At 39.6% G+C, this 23024-nt stretch overlaps 1 protein-coding gene across 4 annotated transcripts in view; it reads left to right on the top strand.

Moving 5' to 3' along the window:
• MCTP2 (multiple C2 and transmembrane domain containing 2) overlaps positions 1-23024 on the top strand; it is a 190845-nt gene that overhangs the window by 72249 nt on the left and 95572 nt on the right. For all 4 annotated transcript variants that reach the window (XM_065872663.1, XM_065872662.1, XM_065872661.1 and 1 more), the window contains exons 11-13: positions 1934-2027; positions 15813-15915; positions 17302-17404. In XM_065872663.1, the coding sequence (XP_065728735.1) occupies positions 1934-2027; positions 15813-15915; positions 17302-17404 (300 nt within the window). The remainder of the gene's footprint in view (positions 1-1933; positions 2028-15812; positions 15916-17301; positions 17405-23024) is intronic.

The following is a 23024-nucleotide window of genomic DNA, read 5'->3' as shown; positions in this document are numbered from 1 at the left end:
AAGATCAAGTGAGAAAGCACTTGTGCCTCATAAAACAAAGCCAAGCTGCAGACAGGCATGAAAGACTTATCCCATACTACCCTGGATAAGAGCAGTTTGTGATTTTTGCCTAAGTACTTGCAATTTGCTTAAAAGTCCACTCAGCATTTTTAAATCAAATGGCTTTGTCCTTGTCATTATTTTTTGTGCTCTGGCTTTCTAGGTGTCTTTATTTGCATTCTCGTTTTATTCCATCTTCTTTGTGAATCAATACATTTATTTTATTGCCACACACACGAAAGGCACGTTTTAGGAAAGTGGCATGGAAGTGAAGCAAAGATGAATACCTATTTAATGGGAATATTATTCTCAGCATAAACTTTAGTGCCTCCAGACTCCTTCACTGTGCAGGCGTATTGATTAATTGAATAAACCTTTATCTTCAGGAGTACAAAGCCTAGCCACACATCTTAATGACAACACAAGATTCTGCATGCAAGGTAGATGTACTCTAAAGAAGTTTTGACAAAATCCACTTTTAATATTCTCTTTGATGACTTTAGTTAAGCAAGTGAAAATAAAACACTTCCCCAAACTTTTCCACGGATAAATGGCACAATTTACCAAATTCATGAGGACTGTCATGCATTTATAAGGTGACATTAGGTGAGATCATAACGACGGCTTTGAATAATGTCTCAGGATTCGAGGAATACTCATTGAAAAGAGATTTGAAGAGCCAGTAATCAAAATAAAAATACCATTTTATTTTATTTTTTTTTTTTGTAGCTAAGGAACTGACCAGCATGCTAGAGGGAAAGATACTGTGTTACAAGACACAAGTTGCAGACCCCTGGATTTGTGTTTTAGGTTTTAAGAATAGATAATCTTCAAAGGCATCTTGCCTCTAAATTATGAAAGTACTTTATCTCAGATGTTTCCATTTCAGCTTAAACACTAGTTTTTTTTTTTCTGTTTGTTTTTTTTAAGATTGAAAATACTGTTTGAAGAAACAACTTCCAAAAGTTCTTAGGAATGGTGCTTCCTAAGGTTTACGTTAGGCAAACCTTAGCTATTATTAAGCTTTTGTTATTCTTTCCTGAAATGCCTAAATAACAAGGATTTTACTACCCTTCCATAAATCCCTGGGGTCCACTTATCACAGGTTTTCAGTTATCTAATGATGACGGAAATACTGTATCCAAAGGTTTGAAAGCAGCATCTTTTTCAGCAAACGTGTTTTGGAGGCAAGCAAAGAGCATTTATTTTGCTTATCTCTTATCTCATGCACAATTTCTAAAGAATGCAATGTGCATAGACATCTAAATATTTCTATACATGCTTAAGAATTATCAGTAGATATATTAGAGCTTTGGCACATGCAAACTAAAAATGAAAGTAAATGTGATTACAGAGCAGTACTAGATGCTCAGTCTCTAATGAGCTGGCTGTAACATGGACTAGAAAATTCATTCCATTTCCATCCCTACTCTCTTTCTGGTAGTAATAAGTATCTATAGAGGGTCCAAGTTTAGTCCTCTGATATCCATACAGTTTGTTTTAACTAGGTCAGAATAATGTTGCCTTTTCGGATGATTTAAAAGTTTCATTAAAGAGAAAGGGGGAAAAGAGAATGAATGTAGTTCTACTCCCATTTTCCTGGTGGGATGTCTGTACTATCGCCAGGGGGTGATGTTAAAAGTAGATTGCATGTGCTTTGTAATTTGTTTATTTTGAAAGGGGAGTTAATTAATTCTCAGTCACTTTTAATCTGGTTGCTGCAAATGTCTAAGTTTCCTGTTGACTGATGCAATGCACATTGGAACTTTTCTTAGCATTGCATGAGAAAGATGATGATAAATCTAGGAGGTACTTCCTATAGGGACTTTTTGGCATTAAACAGTATATTAGAAAGCTATGTTCATTTGTGATCTACTTTTCTCCCCGCCCCCAGAGCTTACAGAACTCCCTGAAAAATATGAAGGACGTCGGCATTTTACAAGTGAAGGTTTTAAAGGCGGTAGATCTTTTAGCAGCAGATTTCTCAGGTATAGAAAATTTTCATCTTTTTATTCATTTTTATTTATTTCCTGCTTTGAAGTGATCTGGTGGCAGAGTGAAATGTTTTACTAAGTAGAAGCATGTACAGAGCAATCATACTCTTTCAGTCAGAGTCACAGAAGAAAAAAAGGTGCAGACAAGTTCTCTCACTTCACATTTTTCACAAAATTATCTTTTTCAAGTAATTTTCCTACGATTAGATAATGTGCTAGTCCATTTAACTTTCACATATATTTGCGGATGATTCATGTCGTGACTTCTTTATTTGTTAAATGTTTGGTCAAGCTTTTCTACAGGTCCTCAGAAGGCAGATTTGACTTCTTGCAGCACTGTGTGTAGACAGTGTTTTCTTCTTCACAGGGTGCAGTACATGGGGTCCTAAATCTGGCTGGCTGGCACTTCTCTGTAACAGTAGCCAAAGTCTTGGCCATGGAACCACTTTGCCATTGCCATTGTTTTATACAAAATTTCTCTCGGTGCTTCACTACCTGGAACTTATAGACAGAGGCTGGAACTGACATGCTTTGTGCTGAATTATGCTTGACTATGGAGGAGAGTAATCCAAACGTTCCAGGGTCTGATCTGAGGATGCGTCTCCACTCATTGCCGAATTACCCCCTTGTACTGACTAACAATTTAAGCACCTATATGACAGATGCTATTTACCAAGTAAATTGATGAATATGAAGACTATTACACAACATGGATCTATCTATTAATGCAGTAGTGCATTTTTGTTGTTGTTATATCATAATTTTAGAATGTGGTCTACTCTCTATATTTGTGTAACCTCTGAACTTCTGAGTTTGAGGTAGCTCAAACTCTGGAAAAGAGAATGTTAATTAGAAGCACTTTATATTACAAACATGATGGGATATATGAACTTAGTTTAAAAAAAAAAAGAGTTCTCCTCAACCTCCTTCAAAAAATGAACCAATGGAAATCACTACTCTGTAAGCCCCCCAAATAAGGTGATCTCAATTTTAAGGAAATGCCTAGTGAGAATATCCAAAAATGCTTTTTCAGCCAATATGGATATATAAATTCTCAGGGTTGTGGATGAAATACTTCAGTAATGACTTGTAATATTCATCAGTTTACTTGCAAATGTTTATATAGTCTTAGATTGATTTAGAAATTTTCCTTCTGAAACTTACAGTTTATGAAAATGCTTAATTCAGACGTTTCATGTGCCTTTGACAGTAGTTTTTTCATCACTAAAGCACATGTAGAGTTATCGACCAGTTTTCCAGAGCAAATTGTGTTTTACTTCCATCTCAGTGTTTAGATACAACACTGTTTGAATCTGTGATTGTTGATGTCTCAGTAAACGTTGTCTCAGGCGCCAAGAACTCATTTATGCTTTCAAGCAGTATTTTCAAATATTCTTTCTGTAGTTGTATATTTTGTGTTCGCCAGGAACTAATTGAAATGCATTAAACGTTTTTTAAAAAGGCTTGTGTACAACTACATCCATATGTGGAAATACTTTTTAAAAACTTACCTTAGTTTTATGCTTCCTATCAGGTGACTTCCATAAAGCACCCCCCAAACTAGTATTGATGGAGGTTGTTTCAGGCCAATGTGAATTCTCCAAAGAGTACTTTGACTATTAAAGTGTATAGGAGAGAAACCTGGAAAATGGAAGTTTTTATAAAGATCAGATGATAAGGCAAAACCCACTTTTCAGAAGAATAATTTTGGGGCAAAATGCTACCATTTTGTCATTTTCTTTATATTCAAGATATTCAGTAGATAGTTTTGGAGTGGATGAAGGTGGTGAGTACCTGAGGATTCCATTAACAAAAAGCAGTGGTTAGAAGCCAAATAATGCTAAGCGATTTAGCTAAATGCCCTGGTGTTTTACTATATCTGTATTATTTATGAGAAAATCATCACTCTTCTGAATTGAAGCAAAGATCCTTGTCATTAGCTAAGCATGTCTTTAGACCATATCGATCTTTATTCTTAGAATCAAATTTCACAGTCTAATGTTCTTTATAGGTTGGTAGCCTCATCCAGTCTCTTCCAAACCAAGGTGTTGCTTTAGGGCAACAAAGTGGACCTAGTCCAGAGAGTTGTAAAGTAACTTTTCTATGTGAAAAAAGAAGTGGATTCAGGTTGCTGTGAGGTAGCAGTAGAGATGTAATTAATGCCTCCGAGATGTTAGCGATCACATCATATAGTGGCGACTCACACATTATTGCTGTTATTATTGTTACCAATTCACTTGATATGCAGAAAAAAAAATGCCAGCTTCACTTGATCATGGATCAGAAGAGGTACTCATCATTGCCAGTGCCGGAAACATTTAAGGAATAACTATTTATACCCAGCATTTTCCAGTCAGCCTTGCCTTATAACTGAGTGTTTCATCGCACTTGCTCAGGGAACAAAGTATTCACTCCTGCAAATTAAAAAGAACTGCATTTACTCTGAATAACCAGGCACATTCGCAAAGAATGGTGGTCGTTTTAGACAGCGCGAAAGGCAACATTCCAACATTCCTACATTTTTTCATGATAGTTTTGTGTTTTTTTTTTTTTTCTGTAATTGTTTGTTTCTTGAAAACAATACCAAATAACCATAATAACTGATGCTTCAAGTTAGATTCAGGGACTCTGATAAAACAAAAGTCCATGGGAGCAAATCTTGGCAGTGGTCCATACGGAGGTGAAGGTTACGGTTTGCAGAGTGCAGGGACCTTTTGTCCTAGAGGAGAAATGAAAGCACTGGGCAGCCCTGCGATCAGTGGTTTGCCAATTTTAAAGTTATCTATATATTTGCAAGTAGCAATTAGAAAAAGAAAATATCAGTCACTTATGCTAATCGGATCAAAGTTAGGTGGATATTCCTCATGAGTGGTTATTGATGTTATGATTATGTAGCCATAAAAATAAATTAAACTTGGGGGACATTGAATCCTCATTACTTTGCTAGTACTTTAGAATATTGGAATAATATACATCATATATATAGATTATATATATACACGCACTAAGGTGAACTTCTTTGCAATTAAAAATTTAACTTTTTTATATAAAGAAAAAAATTAGTGTAGCTTTCCAAATGATATAAGATATTAATAACCTAAATCTAGATATGTTACCAATATTAAGATATTTATAAAAGATAAAGGCTTCAGTGTTCTATGTGTAGAAAAGATAATTTATTATTTTTGAAACTAATTCATTCTTTTCTAAATATGCTTATCTATTGTGTGATTGAACCTACCTTAGAATTAATAAATTTAAATTTATATATAGTTTGGCATTTTTGTGTGTGTATCTGACATTTGTTTGTATATAAGTGAGAAGACTTTTTATTTTAAAGAATCGGAGGTAATTAACTTCTCTTGCAGTCCATCCCTCTAAAATTGGTGAAAGATATTTTAATGTTCTCTACAGCCAATATGAGATATGGATAGCCATACACAGTTATTCTAATAGAAAAGCCTGTCAGATATTTTTATTAAAGCATTTGTCTCACAAACACCTTGTGTCCAATGTAACCTAAAATTTTTAAGTAATAGGTTATCCTCTCTGATGTCAGTTCTTCTGTAGTAAACAAGGCCATAGCCTTGATTCACAAAACAGATGATAAATTGTACTTTGAAACTCAAGGTGAGCACAGCTGTTTGTAATGTTTAATGAGACCAACATACTTCACTCAGCTGCCGCTAGTCTTAGAACTCATATGTTTTGAGAAGAAAGCAATAAAAACCAAACAAAAACAATGCAGAGTTTGTTTCATAGGCTATAAAAAGGTAATCAAGTAGATAATAGGTAAACAGAAAAATAGGGAACTGAAATGTTTTCTGATTAGAATTGTATTTCAGTACAAATGGCAATGCTTATCTTACCTATTGGGAGATCCACCAGTGAAGAGTAGGAAAGTATTTACTGTGTTCAGCGCATACACGGAGAAATGTTCTGAATAGCCTTGTTATAATTGATAGAATATTGTGGGGAAGCTTCCAGAATTATACAACGGAGGGGCTCCTTCCGTGTATCAGTACTGAAACCATCACGGCCTCTATTTGCATAACGTACCTGCCAAAATTCAGCACTTAGTCAGTGATCCTTCTCTTATATTCTTAGAATCAAAATGTGGGTTTCACACATCTTCCTCCCTACTAATTAAGCTTTCTGTATATTAATTTTGTTCTAAAAGAGTTCTTATATATTAACACCCTTCTCCTTAACGAATCTTCCAGTGGCAGGATGGGTTATTCTTTAGTCTCCCTCCACTTTATTCCTCCACTGTGTTAACACCACCAAGATGACCCTTGCCGTTAAGTATTCTGACATAAAATAGGGGCGATAGAAGCTTAGGAGAGTTTTCTTTACCTCATCATGCCAGCAGTGGCAAAAGAGCAAGGAGAACAGCATTGCAAGCCCACCTCCATATAGAATGATAGTAAGTGTTCTAACAACATAGCATAATAGGGTGTGGGTCTCAACAGCCCTTCTTTTCATATAGCACAATCCCATCTTAATTTTTCATGTTCCTGTCATAATACACTGTATGTCATGATGAGAAGCTGGGGAATTATCAGGAGGCAACAAAGGAACAAAACTGGAAATAACCATCTTTCCTCCCAATTTGGAGTTACTGTTCTCCAGGGGTCTTTTTTATCATTGCGATTTTTTGTTACATTTTGCCATACAAAACCCACCCATAAAACGCAAAAATTTTCCAAATATATCTGGAGTTTTTTGACTTCTTGGCTGTAAAATTGTCACTTGGACCCTTTCTCTGTTTCCAATGTGAGTAAGACAACTACCAAATTAACAGAATCTTGTAATTAGAGAATCTTTATCAGAGGAATGGAAAAGACTATGTTTTCAAACAAAAAATATGGGTTACGGGGAAGTAGTCTTATGTGATAAATAAGCATGTCAGGAGCCATAACAGTGCCTGATCCAGGAGAACAAAGACATTTAATTCAAGAACTCCATACTTCTTTTCAGGGAGCCCAGTGTAGTTTTCCAAATGCTTTTTGAGTTTGTCTTAATTTAAGAAAAGTCACCTTGGTGGGTAGATCTAGTGATCTACAAGAAATGTTCATTGAGCATCTACTACAGATCAGACATACCTACCTGTAGGGAGCTTGTGATCACTTCACTCTTCCTTCTCTAGGGGGCAGTGAGCATCACTGATGTGGATGAGGACCTTGCTCAAAATTGGGTGGCATTTTTAGTTGAGTGATTCTTTGGCAATGCCATTAGGAGGAGCTCTCTGTTCCACACGCAGGGTTGCTCTCCCATGACTGGTAAAGTTCTCCATTCATTCATTAAGTACACGATCCCTTTCCAAGAGACTGAAACTCATGCTTTGGGTAAATTAATCTTCAGCTCAATAATTTATTCACTGAAGATGAAAATTATTCCCCATTTTATTTGCTCTTTATTTTTATGGTAGCTGCCTTTCATTTTAACCCCCATGTATTATGGTATAGAAGATGTATAGAAACAGATGTGTAAATCTTGGTTCTACCACATACCAGCCTTGGGTCCACTTAAGCCTCCAGCTTCTCATGGGTATTTTGAGAGTTAAATTAAAACCTAAATGAGCGTACCTGACACATATTACATGCTCAATAAATGATATTCTCATTCTTTATTAACTTTATTTTTTTAGAGTACAGTTGACCTGGGGAATTTCACAGGTTATTGTCTTCTTGGTATTTTGTTTATGATTTCTCTAATTTTAAATAATGTTGGAAATATCAGCATTGCTAATCACTTTTAGCTTTTCAACCACTTTTAGAAATCTATAGTTACCACTCTATGATGTTTGTTTCTTTTTGTTTCTGTTTCTATTGCCTGATAAAGGTGAAGAAAAAACATGCTTCATGGTAGGAAAATTCTCATACTTAAACCAGTTTAGTGCTTGTATTCACATTTTGATAATATGGATAATAGTTTTATCGATATAAAATGCTTTTATGAGCTCAATTTTTTGTTGTATATAAAAGTGCTGTTTTGAGAAACTGTTGACCAAAATACCGCAGTTAGATACCATATTATAGTGTAGAGATATTCCAGCCATATGCTGTAATACTGACATTTGAGTAGTTTCTGTAAATTATAACACTAGCTTTGTTTTCTGTTGTTTTGGGTTTTATTGAAACATAAGACTGCTTGTATCAAAAGAGAAATAAAATAGTCCTATGGTTGTTGTTCATTGGGAATTTTAAGTCACATGTCCATTTTCTAGTTTGTTTTCATTGTCTGCTGTTTGAAGCTATATTCATAGCAATACGTCCCCTCTTAAAGATGCCCCATTTTCAAAGGGTTGACTGTAATTGAATTTCTAGGAAGCTCAGCCATAGTGATTCAGTGCTCTTAATTTTCATGAGAAACTCATGGCTAGATGAGCCCAAATCAAGACCAACTTTTTTTTTTTTTTTTTTTTTTTTTTGGTTGCTGTACGCGGGCCTCTCACTGCTGTGGCTGCTCCTGTTGCGGAGCACAGGCTCCGGATGCGCAGGCTCAGTGGCCATGGCTCACGGGCCCAGCCACTCCACGGCATGTGGGATCTTCCCTGACCGGGGCATGAACCCGCGTCCCCTGCATCGGCAGGCGGACTCTCAACCACTGCGCCACCAGGGAAGCCCCAAGACCAACTTTTTAAAAACATGTAAAAAATGATACAAATCTGCCCTGGCAGGCCATCTGCTTTAGCAGTCTGCCAAGGAACATGAACTCTAGTTGATGTAAAGTTGGGGAGTTTATTGAAGATTTAGCAGTTTGTAGCTTACCTGGTACCTTGTGAGTGAATGAGTTCAGTTCATTGGTTAACAACTGATCTTACTGGCTGGCTTCTTAGTAAGATCTTCATGTACTCAGCCAGTATATCTCCTCTGTGTGTGAGCCTGTGGTGGGTCCTGGTGACATGGTGGGGGAGAGGAATTGGTCCCTGCCTTGACATGGAGTGACTGCTAACCCAGTGGCATCTAATGACAATGATACTGTCAAGGTCAAGAACAGGTGTCAAGGTTCATTAAAGGGACACCTGACTGGTGTTCCTGCAGGAAGTGATGTTTTAGCTGAGGTGTCAGGGATGGGGGGAATTAACACAGTAGAGCTGAAGGAAAAGCAGTTTTCAAATGAGGGGACAGCATGTTCCAAAGCCTTCAGGGCTTTCCCAAGACATACAGAAAAGCAAGTGAAGCTGAAGAACAGAGCAAGGGGACCCTTAGGGGCAAGGAGGCTATTGTTATTAGGCGGGACCGGATTATATAGGAACATGGGGTCCAGGTGAAGAAATTAGAGACCTTTTTAAGTAGGGAACTGATATGATCCGAGATGAACTTACATACAAGTTTATTCTGGTGGCTGCAAACAGCAGGGATTTTGGGGGTGCAAGACTGAAAATGGGGAGATATTAGGCAGATTCAGTGGATGATGGTGCTTTATGGAGCTTGAGCGGTGACAGGGGAATGGAATTAGAAGAAGGAAAAATTCTCATGTCATCAGTTCTTGTTTGTGCTAGAATATTACAACATCAGAAATGTAGTTAAAAAACATTTCAGCAATAGTGTCCTCTTCCTTTGCGGACCTCACAGTCCTAAGTGAGACCTGTCTGTCCCCAGCTCTGGATGTCTGCCACGGTGAAGCGATCCGTCCTCATCTGCAGGAGGCCACCGAGGCCATTGTTTGGATTAGAGATGCTTGCAACCCACTCGGGAAGGGAGGAGATACTTGAAAGTTAGGTCCAGAAGGCATAGAGATCAATGTTTTCTCTTTCTTTAAAGTCCGTCTCACAGCCCAGCACAGTACTGTCCACATTTTAGGAAACCATAAATTATTTGTTGAAGGGAGCAGCAGGTACATCATACGGTGTGGCGTTATGATGCCCAAACTAATGATCATAGGAGACTGAGTGGGGAGCTCCCTGGAGTTTCAGGTGGCAGAGAAAGTTCCATGTAGATGATGCTCCTGAACTAGGCCTCGGAGGTTAGTTGGTCCTGTTTTGTTTTGTTTTTTTTTTGGAGAGGAGCGGGGCTTGAAAGAGCATTGCAGGGAGAAGCCATTCCACACGCAGAGTTAGGAAGCATGACTGAGCCCCGTACCTCTGTGTGCTGGTCAGGGATGGGGCACAGACATGCCAACTTGATAAAGGTTAGGAAATAGGAGATAGATCAGGATGGATGGTGTGGGATAAGTTGTCAGAGAACACAGATTTTCAGGATGAACACTGGAATTGGCTCCAATATGCAAAAGTAAGGTTTATCAACAGACGGTTGGGGGCAAGAATTGAAGGGAGAGATTTTGGAAATGAAGTCTGGAGTGGCTGTTGTCCCCACTCCCACATCCGCCCCTAGCCTGAGCTATAATCCTCCACAGTTAGCTTCAGGAATTACCTTCCTCTAGAAAGTCTTGCCCCTTGTGTTGACAGTCTTTGGTGGCTCCTGGCTGCTTGATAAGTAAAAAGAAATAAAAATTTTAAAAACGGCACCAGTCATGGCCTTCCAGGCTTCCAGCCAGTCTCTTCCTTTATCCACCCATATCTTATATTTCCTGATCACCACTCTTTAGCTGTATATATGCATATATATGTATCTACATCTGTGTCTGTCTATCTATTATCTATCTATCCATCTACTCAATGAATGTTAGGCTCCGATCCGTCCCTATCTCCTCAGCAAGGACCTACCTATTTCTTTTAACCGAATCAGTCTCCTCCTAAACCTTGCTTAGAATTCACCTCCACTGTGAAATCTTTCTGGACTTTAACCAACCAACTTAAATGTCTCTGAACTTTAGTTTCCTCATCTTCAAAATGGCACAGACATACCTTACCTCATAGAATGGACGTGAAGATTAAAGGAGAACCTGCGTGAAGCATCGTTCTTTGCACAGAGTGGGAGGAGCCTGGCTCCCTCCAGCCAACACCCATCAGCAGAGCCCAAAGTTCCCTGCTGCCTTCTGTCACTGGGCCAGGAAACTCTTCACAGGGCATGAGAGGGGCACGCATACCTTGGTTGTGCCTGCAATGGGCCCCTTCGATGAAATACAGGGCTAAATACAGAACAGAGATGTACAGGTGTGCAGTTGAAAAGGAGCAAGGAAAATATACAGTTGGAGATCACGGAGGGGAACAGCTTAGTCCTCTGGCAGAGGATGTGAATGAAGTTTTCACTGGAAAGGTGACATTTGCTGAAAAGCATAATTATTATGAGAGTTCCTTGAAGGTAATGACTTGGTGGTCTGTGTACATTGGGGCCGGCCTGGTTCAGTGCCAAGAGCAGAATGGGCGCTTAATAAATATTTGTTGGATGAATGATTTGACCTCTAGAATACTTTTATTGCTTGTCATTCAACTTCTGTAACTAATATAAAGGTAAAATTATTTAAGCAAGGAACCTCCACTTGCCACTCAAGGAATACAAATGAATTTTAACGTGCTGTTCAAAAATAGCAAAGGCTATTGAGAGCAAGGCGCTGAAACACCACCCCACTGTGAATCGGAATCACCAGTGGTGTAGCCGTGTCAAGGTGACACGGCATCTGGCTGTAGAAGAGGTCATCTAGATGTTTTACCTGTAAAAACAGGTGGAGCAAAGAGCAAAAGTGCAGACCCAAGTGTATATGTGTCACTTTGTCTGGTACTGTTTGCTTGGTACTCTTGGGAAACATTTGTGACGGGAGATCGTTTTATCATGATTGAATAAAAATACTCATTATTTAAATTTTTTTTGAAAGTCCCTGTCTATCTGGAATCTTGGAAGGGCAAGAAATCAATCCTAAAGTGTATATACATTACTCTATAAATGTGTTAATGTCTTTGCTTCTTCTTCCTCCTCTCTGCCTGTTTATACTGTAATATTAATAAATGAAGCATTTTAATGAGCTTTGACGGAATTATCTTCAGAGAGTTGGCGCAGTGTGTTCCTTGGAGACACACAACTGAAGTCCCCAGTTCCTGGAAGGAAGGCTGTTCCTTATTAGCTGGGATAGCGGAAGAGTGCTGGAGAGGGGTGGGGTAGGCAGGGCTCAGCCCACCTGTGCAGGCACAGGCCCGGACCCTCTCCACGTCGTTGTGGAGGAGCCCCCGGGCTTTCATTACAAGTGTCAGACGGTTCCCCCCCGAGCAAGTGCTGGTGGGATGGCATGTCAGTGTCTCTGGAGGAGCAGCCCTGACACCTCCCAACAGTCTGACAAACGGTTAAGTAGCGGTTTCAGCTTGGGTTGAGGATGAGAACATGTGTGTTCTTTCATGTTCATGTTCTTTTCATGTTACTCGAGAGATGTGATGACCTTTTGTACTGTCACCCAACCCCTACCTTGTGCCCCGTGAAACACAGTCCCAGACTTACACTGCCTTTTTAAAAAAAATGAAGTGTAGTGAATATACAGTGTTGAGTTAGTTTCAGGTGTACAGCAGAGTGATTCAGTTATACACATATGAATCAGATTCTTTTCCATTATAGGTTATTATGAGATATAGTTCCTGTGCTATGCAGTAGGTCCTTGTTGTTTATCTGTTTTATATAGTAGTGTGTTAATCCCAAATTCCGAATTTATCTCCCCACCTCCATCACCTTTGGTAACCGTGTAAGTAACCGAAGTTTTCTATGTCGGTGAGTCTATTTATATGTGGCAAATAAGTTCATTTGTATCAAATTCTTTTTAAGCAGCTTTACAACAAATGCTAAAGGAACTTATCTAGGCAGAAAAGAAAAGGCCACAACTAGAAACAAAATTACAAAATGTATCCTTTTTTTTTTTTTTAGATTCCATAAGTAAGTGATATCATGTGATATTTGTCTTTCTCTGTCTGACTCAGTTCACTTAGTATGATAATCTCTAGGTCCATCCATGTTGCTGCAAATGGCATTTTTTCACTTTTTGATGGCTGAGTAAAATGTCTTAAAGAAGCAAGACTCTTTACAGATGCAGATGGATTTGTGTGTGTGTTTGATTTGGGCTGCTCAACATCTGAATCCCCTTCTAGGTTTGGGGTGCTTCTCATCGAATGTTTTGGGGAAGGGCTCAGAGCCACTTTCATGTGGTGGAAAGCCAATATGTACTCCCTTTCTGAGCCCTGGAAGTTAGGGCATGAGGATTTACTAGGCAGGGGCAATCCCTTTACATCTACATCAAGTGAGGCAAAGAAGCGGGAGTGGAGAATTCATATTAGAAGCAGCTACATTTAGGGGCCGGGGTCGGAAGTGTCGGTGGGGCCAGTTTTCCTGGGAAGCAGAGGCCATGCCAGACTTTTCCTGGGGTGAGAGATTGACTGAGATTCTGTGCCTCAGCATTCTTTGGTTTCCAGTGATTTTTCCAGCCTGATTCTCCAATCTGTGGTCTGATCCTGAGAGCTGCTTGCTATTATTTTAATAAATTCCTTTTCTGCTAAATTTAGACAGGGATCATTTCCATTATTTGTAAGTGACGACCCCAATGCATTCGTCTGTGTCCATGGCTCGATCACTGTCTGCTGGCCACTGAGATAATGGCCTTGACTTAAAAGCTTTGGCCAGGCACCTAAGTGTCCAGGCCACTAGTCAGCTGAATGGAATCTCCTGTTTAACACTGACTCTTAGCCATGCAGCTGCTCTTCTTTTCTTCCTTTTTTGAAATATCATCTTCATGCTGGCTCCTGCACATGTGTCTCTCTAATGACTTGCAGTACTTCAGAGCTCCCGGTTATTCAGTGAATTAGATGTAGGTTCAGTGACCTGAATGGTAGGCCAGTAGGTCAAGTGGCCTGAGCACTGTCTGAGTTAGGCCCCGGTCTGGGATTCCTTGGACATTTGTCGGAGGCATGTCTGTCCTTTTGCCCCCAATTAATTTAGTACACACCGCTTTGTAAAGTGCCAGTGTGCGCCGAGGTAGGCCGTGTGTTCATGTCCTGCGAACGTTAAAGACCCTGACGGTTTCAACTCTGGATCCCTCTGCCAATCCCAGCAGAAGGGAGAGACTTCTTATGTGGTAGCTTTCTGTGTGTCCCCTTTGGATTCAGGATTTTTTAATCTTTTAATTTTTTTCTTTTGGAGGCTGTGTGAGGTAGGGTGGAAGAAGAAGAGGTGAGATGGGAGAAGTAAAGGTTAAGCTTCATTATTTTTTAAGGTAAAAACTTTGAACTTAACCTTATGAAATTAGACTTCTGCATGTGTCTGAGCACCAAAAATGTCCCATGTGTATTCTCACCATTTACTAAATATATAAGATCATATGTGTGTGTGGCCGCTCACTCCAGAGCAGAGTTTTAACTCCTGAACAGCCATGGTTACACTTTTTCTCATTTCTCTTATCACCTCGTAGAAGCATGTAAGTTATCATAGACTTCCAGTTGTAGACGAGTAATTATATTCATTCAGGGCCTTCCCTGGTGGTCCAGTGGTAAAGAAGCCACCTTCCAATGCAGGGGATGCGGGTTCGATCCCTGGTCGGGGAACTAGGATCCCACATGCCGCGAGGCAACTAAGCCCGCGCGCCACAACTACTGAGCTCGTGTGGCTCAATGAGAGAGCCCGTGTGCTGCAAACTATAGAGCCCGTGCGCTCTGGAGCCTGAGTGCCACAACCAGAGGGAGAAAACCCGCACACCGCAACTAGAGAGAAGCCCGCGTGCCACAGCAAAGAGCCTGCGCGCCGTGACTGGAGGGAGAAAACCCACACACCGCAACTAGAGAGAAGCCCGCGTGCCGCAACAGAAGATCCCGCATGCCTCAACGAAGACCCCGCGTGCCGCAGCTAAGACACAATGTGGCCAAAACAAGAAAAAAAAATTATATTGGCTCAAAGAGAATTTAGGAAGGAAACAGAGATGTGCTTCTGTTTTAAAACAAAACACAAACTTGGACTCTCTAACATGCCACATTGACACCTGCTCTTGTGAAACCAGTGTTGCCATTGCTCTCAAGGCTGCATCTGGGTTGTGTGTCAGTTCCAGTCCAATAAGTGTGCTGACACCTATATGTCTGTCCACCTCCCCAATTCCCACACAGGGCTTACACGGCTTGCTAAAAAGAGAGGCTCACGTTCAATCTTTTAGCAAGCACAATTTTTTTTTAATTGAAGTGTACTTGATATACAGTGCTGTGTTAATTTCTGCTGTACAGCAAAGTGATGGTTATACATATATACACATTCTTTTTCATATTCTTGTTCATTATGGTTTATCACAGGGTATTGAATATACAGTAGGACTTTGTTGTTTATCCTTTCTATATCTAATAGTTTGCATCTGCTAACCCCAAACTCCCAATCCATCCCTCCCTCACATCCCCTCCCCCTTGGCAACCACAAGTCTGCTCTCTATCAGCAAGCCCAATTTTATTGTTACAATATGTGGAATCTAAAAAATGATACAAATGAACTTATTTACAAAACAGAAACAGACTCATAGATTTAGAAAACAAATTTACAGTTACCAAAGGGGAAAGGTGGGGTGAGGGATAAATTAGGAGTTTGGGATTAACATATACACACTACTATACATAAAATATACAATCAACAAAGACCTACTGTATAGTACAGGGAACTCTACTCAGTATTCTGTCATAACCTAAATGGGAAAAGAATCGGAAAAAGAATAGATATAGGTATATGTATAACTGAATCACTTTGCTGTACACCTGAAACTAACACAGCATTGTAAATCAACTATACTGCAATATAAAATAAAAATAATAATAATAATTGGGAAAAAAGTGCATGACTTTTGTTCACTTTGCCTCTGTCACTTTTGAGATTCACTTGTCTCTGACCAAGGAGATTCCTTTGTCTCTGACCCACGTCTGTGTTCTCTTTGCAGGGAAGAGCGATCCCTTTTGCTTGTTGGAGTTGGGAAATGACCGACTTCAGACACATACCATTTACAAAAACCTCAACCCTGAGTGGAACAAAGTTTTTACATTGTAAGTACTTTAGCCCCTGGAATATCAAAGAGCAGCTTTAACTCAGAGACCAATTATCCCTGATATGTTTGGGGCAGTCTGGGGCTCTTGAGAGGAACTTTCTGTCCATTTTTATGGGCAAAGAGTGAAGTTTATTGTTTTTCTTTTTCTGAAAACCTTTTATGCTTTCATTTTATAGAGTATAGTGTTAATAATAGAAGAGACCATTTGGAACTGCAAGGGAGTGTTATAGGAGAGGCATTTGTAAAGTACGTCTTTTAGTGACTAAATTAATCTGTGAGTAGAAGGAAGCTTCCATAAATCCAGACTACTTCATTCCTGGGTTAAAGGAAATTACAAATGTAGACCTGTCTTTAATTCAAGGAGCTTATATGGTACAACATTATTTTAATATCTGAAGGCTTGTATTCTGCCAGAGTCTTTTGGAACATATAGATTTTCTGCAATTCCTCAAGGACTCCCAAAGGCCCCTTATATTCCAGATTCTCTGAATGACCTGCTCCGTAGTGATGTTCACTACGTAGTGATGTTCAGACTCAGGCATTTAGGAGGCTGGGTATATTCCTAGTTTGCTTTAGATTCCAAGGCGTCTGGCCATCAAGGGGGAGGACCCTTTTTGAATTTGGGTGAAATGGTGGTACACTGGCCTCACAACGCTGAAGAAATGCTCTGTCTGTGCTTATAAGTGAAAGAATATAGCTCGTATTGAATGGAATTGGTGGTTCCCAAGCAGAAACTTCCCAAGGATCTATGAGAAGAGGATTAACTGTGCTAAGCAGGTTTGCAAATTGCCATATGCAAGTCTCTGGTTTGGTCAACACCCTGCCAATGACCATGGCTCCGTGTTTCATTGTAGCCAATGTCTGGCTTCCAGTCAACATAAAAACTGTTTATAAGTATGTAAATATGCATGAGACATTTAGTACTCTGTGTTTCAACAATAGGATGCTTTCTAGGGATCTCAGCAAATAGTGATTTTGACCTTTTTTTTTTTAGGGAATTCTTCATTAGTTTAAAGTAAAGTAAATTTGATTTTTGTTCTTCTCATTTGGAAGCTACTTTGAAATCACTGTCCTCCTTATTCTGTCCCCTGTTCTCTTTCTTTATCCTGTTTCTTTAACAGTTCTGCCCTTGAGTACACATATACATGGAAAATGTCATAGTAAAAAAGTTGACTTTTTTTTTTCCATATGGATGTCTGAATCTTCTCTGATGGAAGGTTTGGGAATAGTCAGTTTGATTTAATTTTTGGAATTTAATTAAATGGTACTTTTATACTCTGAGGACATACAGATTTAATTAGTGAAACCGTGTTTTCAGATCTTCGTGGAACAGACTTCACTTTTGTGTTTTTGTATCTAATGCATGGTGTGTTTCTTGTTTCAGTCCTGTTAAAGATATTCATGATGTTTTGGAAGTGACTGTGTTTGATGAAGATGGAGATAAACCCCCTGATTTTCTTGGGAAAGTTGCCATTCCCTTGCTGTCTGTAAGTTACCTTCGTTAATATACAGTGTGTGAGTCATTTTACAGTTGACAAGTTTCTATGGTCTAGAGTTGCTTTATCTTTGTCAATCTGCGGGGGGGGGGGGGGGATCCTCCCAGCTATAGCAGGAAACAGCTGTTTTATTCCTTATCCTTCTCCAGTATTTTCAGTAGTTTCAGATGTAAAGTCACATAATTTTCTCTGTGTGTCAATTGCGTATTGATTTAACCAACCAAAACATTTTGACCGGTCTTTCAATCCACACTCAGTCTTTCCATCTTAAGATAGGGGTTTCTCTTTTGTTTCAGGGAATACATATCTATGACTGATTTTCCATTGGTGAATGAGAAACATCCATGTTTTGCTTCATTGCTTCCTTACTGCCCATTTCTTCAAAGATTACTTGCTGGTAACTGCATAGTTGTTCTCAATTCCACCAAAGACCATTTTCTCAAAAATTCTGTTTGTCTTTTTAGTAGTCCCGTTTGTTTTCAGTCTCCAAAAGTGCTTTGTGGGAGAAAGCAGAGAGCCTCTCTTGGAAAAAGAGTGCTGTTTTGGTAGTCCCCTTAAAAGGTAATGTGTCAGAGTGAGCTAAGAGCTGAATGAAAATAAAATACCCTATAAAATTCAGAGCATGATATAATGTCTTTACATGGGCAAAGGTAGAAAGCTGGGATCTGAATTCACCTATTAATTGGGCACTTATGTTTATGCCAAATGTACTCTTCTCGAGGAGAAAATTTCAGTTTTTCATCCAACCATTCATACAGTGTGTGGTAGAGTTGTAACGGCGTTTATCAGTGAGGAAGGCTTTTTTTTCTTTCTTCCCAAAGACTTATTTCCCCAAAGCTCTTAGTGCATTTTTGTGGCTGGAGCAGTCTGTAATTTATCCATGAGATTAGACTAGCTCACATGGTGTTTACAGAGGGGGAAACGCTGCACCTCTCAATATCTCTTACCTTTTTGATTGCTTGGTTAATTTCTCCCCAAGTTCTCATATCCCTGATGTTACTTGAAGAGCACTGTGGAGCAGCTGCTCCCTTGCAGAGCTGGCTGCTGCCGAATGTTCTGAGCCACCAGCAGCAAAAGCCACGCCGGCTCTCAGAGAGGAGATGGTGATGTGGGATTTCGCTCCTTTTTTTTTTTTTTTTATTACAACTTTGTCAGTTATTCCTAAAAGAATCCATGTAACAAGAACATGGCGCACAATTTTAAAGAGGTCTAAAGGGACAAGGAACCAAAGCTCTCCATTAGAATTTAGTGTCCTTTCTCTCTAACATTTATTTTTTTGGGACATTTCTCCTCTTGTTTTATAGATAAATCCTTAGTAGCATATTTGATTCCTTGCTGGGTGAACGCCACTTCGTATCTTTATTAACCTCCCTCTGTTTCGCATGTAAACATTTTGTGTGTTTGGTCTTCCTAGAATACCAACAAGTTGACTGACTTTCTTTCCTCCCTCCCAAGGAATGTACAGTCGCTATACGCTGTGGAGTTAGATCTAAGAAATTACCTCTGGCTAAATCAGGTTTAGGTTTTCTCCACCTCAGCACTCCTGACATTGTTGGACGGATCGTCCTCAGCTGCGGGGACTGTCCTATGCACTGTGTGAACTTTAGCAGCATCCCTGACCTCTACCCACTAGATGCCAGGAGCACCTATCCACCCATCCCTGTTGTGATAACCAAAGATGTCTTGCAACATCGCCCAGTGCTCTGAAGGGGGCAGAGTCACTCCCGGTGGAGTGGAGAACCACTGACCTAAATTAATAGAGCTTTCAAACTATATCCTTCAAAATACAAGATAGAGTGATTTGTGAAAGACTTTGTTTCAATGCAAGCAAGCCCATTAGCCCCCTTAATTTTTCAGGTTGCTGATAAGCTGCCCCACAATCTAAGCATTCATTCGATAAATATTTATCAAGTGTTCAGTGTGTGCCAAGAATTGTTTTAGGTGGTAATGTTCTAACAATTATCACAGTGAAGCTATGTCCTCTCCTGGAACTTATCTTTTGATTGCAGGAGGCAATATACAAACCAGAAAAAAAAAAAAAAAAAGCAAAGCAATGCACAGTAGGTTAGATGGTGAAAAGTGCTATGTAGAAAATGAAGCAGGGGGAGGGGCCTCCAAGAGGATGTGTGTGGGGAAGGGATGCAGTTTTCCATGATTCAGGCAGCGATTACCTCACTGGAAAGGGAACATTTGAGTGAGAACTTAAGTAAGTAAGGGAGGGGAGAAAACCAGGAGGATATCTGGGGAAACTCTTCCAGGCAGGAAATCTTCAAGTTCAAAGGTTCCAAGGCCAGGCCTTGACTGTCAAATTCCAAAAATAGCAGAGCAATGTGGTTGGAATAGAGTGAGTAGAGAATAGCAAATGTGAGATAGGAAAGAATAGGGGATAGGGTGGCGTGGAAGAGGACCTTGTAGGACCCTGACAACCTGAAAGTTAGAAGGACTTTGGCTCTTTCTTAGTGGTGATGGGAAACCACAGGGAGGTTTCCAGCCGGGGAGTGTTTGATTTGGTTTATACTGCTTGTTTCTAATATAAATGTAGCACGTGGAGAAATAAGCCCAGATCTGAAAGGTCTCTACTGTGTAAAGGCAGTGCGGCCTGAGCCACGTTTCCCCTTAGGGACTTTGGGGGCCCAGGGATGTTGAGCTGAATAAGACATTTCAGTAGTTGTTGTTCAGCATGGCTGTTTCAGTTCATATTTATTTCTGATGCTTTGACCAGTAGATTGGGAAAGTGATCAGATCTTACGTAAGATCTGTGTGGGCTCTTCCCCATACACCCGCAACATACCTCTCCAAATGAAATGATTCCCTACCTAAAGTGTAGATATAAATGTGATCGAAAAAAAGGCCATAACCCTCAGTATCTGTAACAGGCAAATTTTGTTATTTCATTGATCATTTGATTTTTAAAAAAAATTTATATTACTTATATCTATAGTATTTATATTTATAAATTTTGTTTATATTTATTTTAAAATAATTCTAACTTGTGATTTAGAGGGTATATTTTAAAATGTATTTAGATCTAGGTTTTTTCTTTATTTAATATCTATCGAGCAATACTTACCTAGAGCCCTGTGCTGTGCACTTACCATCATTAATTCTATGACAGCCTAATGAGGTGTGCTTTATTATTATGACCATCTACAAATGGGGAAACTGAGGCAAAGAAAGACCTGTAGCTGGGAAGTAGGGGAGCCTGGGTTTGAATTAGGCGGTCTCATATCAGAGCCATCCTAAGAGGATGATGTGCTGCCATAGTGAGTAGCTGTTAAGTAAATATTGTGCCAAAAGCCATAACCGAGATCTGTTTTGTGCAGCCACTGGGCTCAGTGCAGTGGAGGTGGGGGGCAGGGGGGCAGGTGGGATACAGAGTTAAGTAAAGACTTGCATTTCATGGGAGATGCCTGTGAGATGACCGAAAATATTAGGTGCCATATAAAAGCAACAGGAACATGCAAGGTGGGAGGGCTGAATTTAACTTTGGGAAGACTTTAGAAAGTGGGCAGTCTGAGCTGGCCAGGAAGGAGTATGGTGTTGATAGGGACTGCTGGGTGAGGTGAAGAATGAAGGCCATTCCAAGCAGAGGGGAAAGCATGAGCAGAGAAACAGCGGGGTAAAGGAGAGGCCACATTCTGGAAGCAAAGAGCGGCCTTGGTGCCTAGCTCTCAGCGTGAACAGGGAGGCTGGAGAGTGCAGCTCAGGAGGGGTGGAGAGACTTTGGGGCCTATTCTGTGAGCAGGGATTATCTGCGGGCTTTGGCATGGATATAACAGAGCAGTTAACTAGGAAGAAAGTCTGGCTCCTGTGTGAAGCAATTATAGGGGAGGAAGACTTCCTGGAGGAATTGGTTGCAACTCCAGAAAAAAAGCATCAAAGAGAAAACCCTTCAATTCTGTGTTCTATGCCTCTTAGGAAAAGGATTTATTTCCCTGGTTTTTTCATATTTTTAGTCATAAAAATGGATTCACTGGTGCTTCACTATTACCTCTATAGGATACGGAACAGCGTCCTATAATACCTTGTTTCGTATTTAAAAACAAAAATTGTATTTCTTAGAGTGTGCGTAATTTTTGTGAGAACATGTTTTCTTTAATCAAGTCATAAACTAAAACTTGGTTTACACTTTCAGAGAAAATGCAAACTACATTTTAAAACGTCTAAGTGTAAAGTATTGAAAGTACTTCAACTTTTACTCTCTCGAAATGGTAATGTGCTAAGTGCGTTTCAGCCTGTTAAATAAAGAGCCTGTTCTGAATTCACTATATCTTTTAATCAGGGTGAATATATTGGATGACTCTTGGCTCCCTTAAAATTCATATTCTAAAATCAGTGTATTTGTTAATGGTGGTGAATTGTTCAAAGCATATACATGTGCTCAGATATACATCAGAATTGAAAAAATACAGGACAGTGAGCCATCCTTCCATAGATTTCATTTCTGTTCAACTTTTTAAAAAACAGTTTTTTAAAATGATTATATAGATATGCAAAACTTTTTACTCATGATTAAAAGCAGTAGAAAATTGCAGTTGGATTGGATTATAATCTGAAAAAAAATTTTTTCTTTGGCCGCACCACAGGGAACTTCCCCCACCAGGGATCTAACCTGTGCCCCCTGCAGTGGAAGTGTGGAGTCTTAACCACTGTACCACCAGGGAAGTCCTGAAAACTCTTAATATTTGTACATTTCCACATTCTTCCAAAAATCTTCTAATCAATAATATAGTAAATATACATTGGAAAACAGTAGGAATGTTTTAGTTTTAAAACATTCCCAACATAGACATTGTCTCCTAATAATTATCCAGTTCAGTAGATTTATCTTTCATTGCTATTCTCAATTAAGTGGTCTTGATTTTGTGGTGAAAATCTGGCTAAGTTCTTCTCATCCTTCTTATTTAAACATGTGTTTACCCTCCTAGAATTAATTATCTAATGGGTCAATTTTGGGAGACTTTGAAAATCAGCTTTCTGTAAAATAGGAAAAGCATCTGTTTGTTGTTATTTCCTACTATCTATGGAGAAGTCATCTCAATTTGATGAGGTCCTACTTTTTTTTTTTTTTTTTTTTTTTGCGGTACTAGGGCCTCTCACTGTTGTGGCCTCTCCCGTTGCGGAGCATAGGCTCTGGACGCACAGGCTCAGCGGCCATGGCTCATGGGCCTAGCCGCTCCGCGGCATGTGGTATCTCCCTGGACCGGGGCATGAACCCGTGTCCCCTGTGTCGGCAGGCGGACTCTCAACCACTGCGCCACCAGGGAAGCCCAGGTCCTACATTTTGAAACAAATTTGAGTCCTCTTGTGTAAGCTATGCCAACATGCACATGTGAATTTATATCAGAAGCACAGGCCTTCATGCAGCCCTTAGCTTTCTCTGTGAAGCCAGTGCACGGTAACTAGGTGCACCAATAACAGCCTCACTTAATTCGCTTTATGGGATAAATTTTCTATAATTGCTGTACCAAATAAATGTCCATGCACATCTTCATTTGCATTTCCAATTAAGTATTTGCCCAACTCTCACCTATGATGGATTTTGCACATTGTACTGGACATTCTTAATCATATTTTTTAAGTTAATGCTGAAATTTTGGCCATTGAAATA

The sequence above is a fragment of the Phocoena phocoena genome, chromosome 2, assembly GCF_963924675.1.
Source record: "Phocoena phocoena chromosome 2, mPhoPho1.1, whole genome shotgun sequence".
Classification (NCBI taxonomy): Eukaryota; Metazoa; Chordata; class Mammalia; order Artiodactyla; family Phocoenidae; genus Phocoena; species Phocoena phocoena.
Note: the sequence above shows the minus strand (reverse complement) of the source record. Positions and strands in the feature narration are given on the sequence as shown.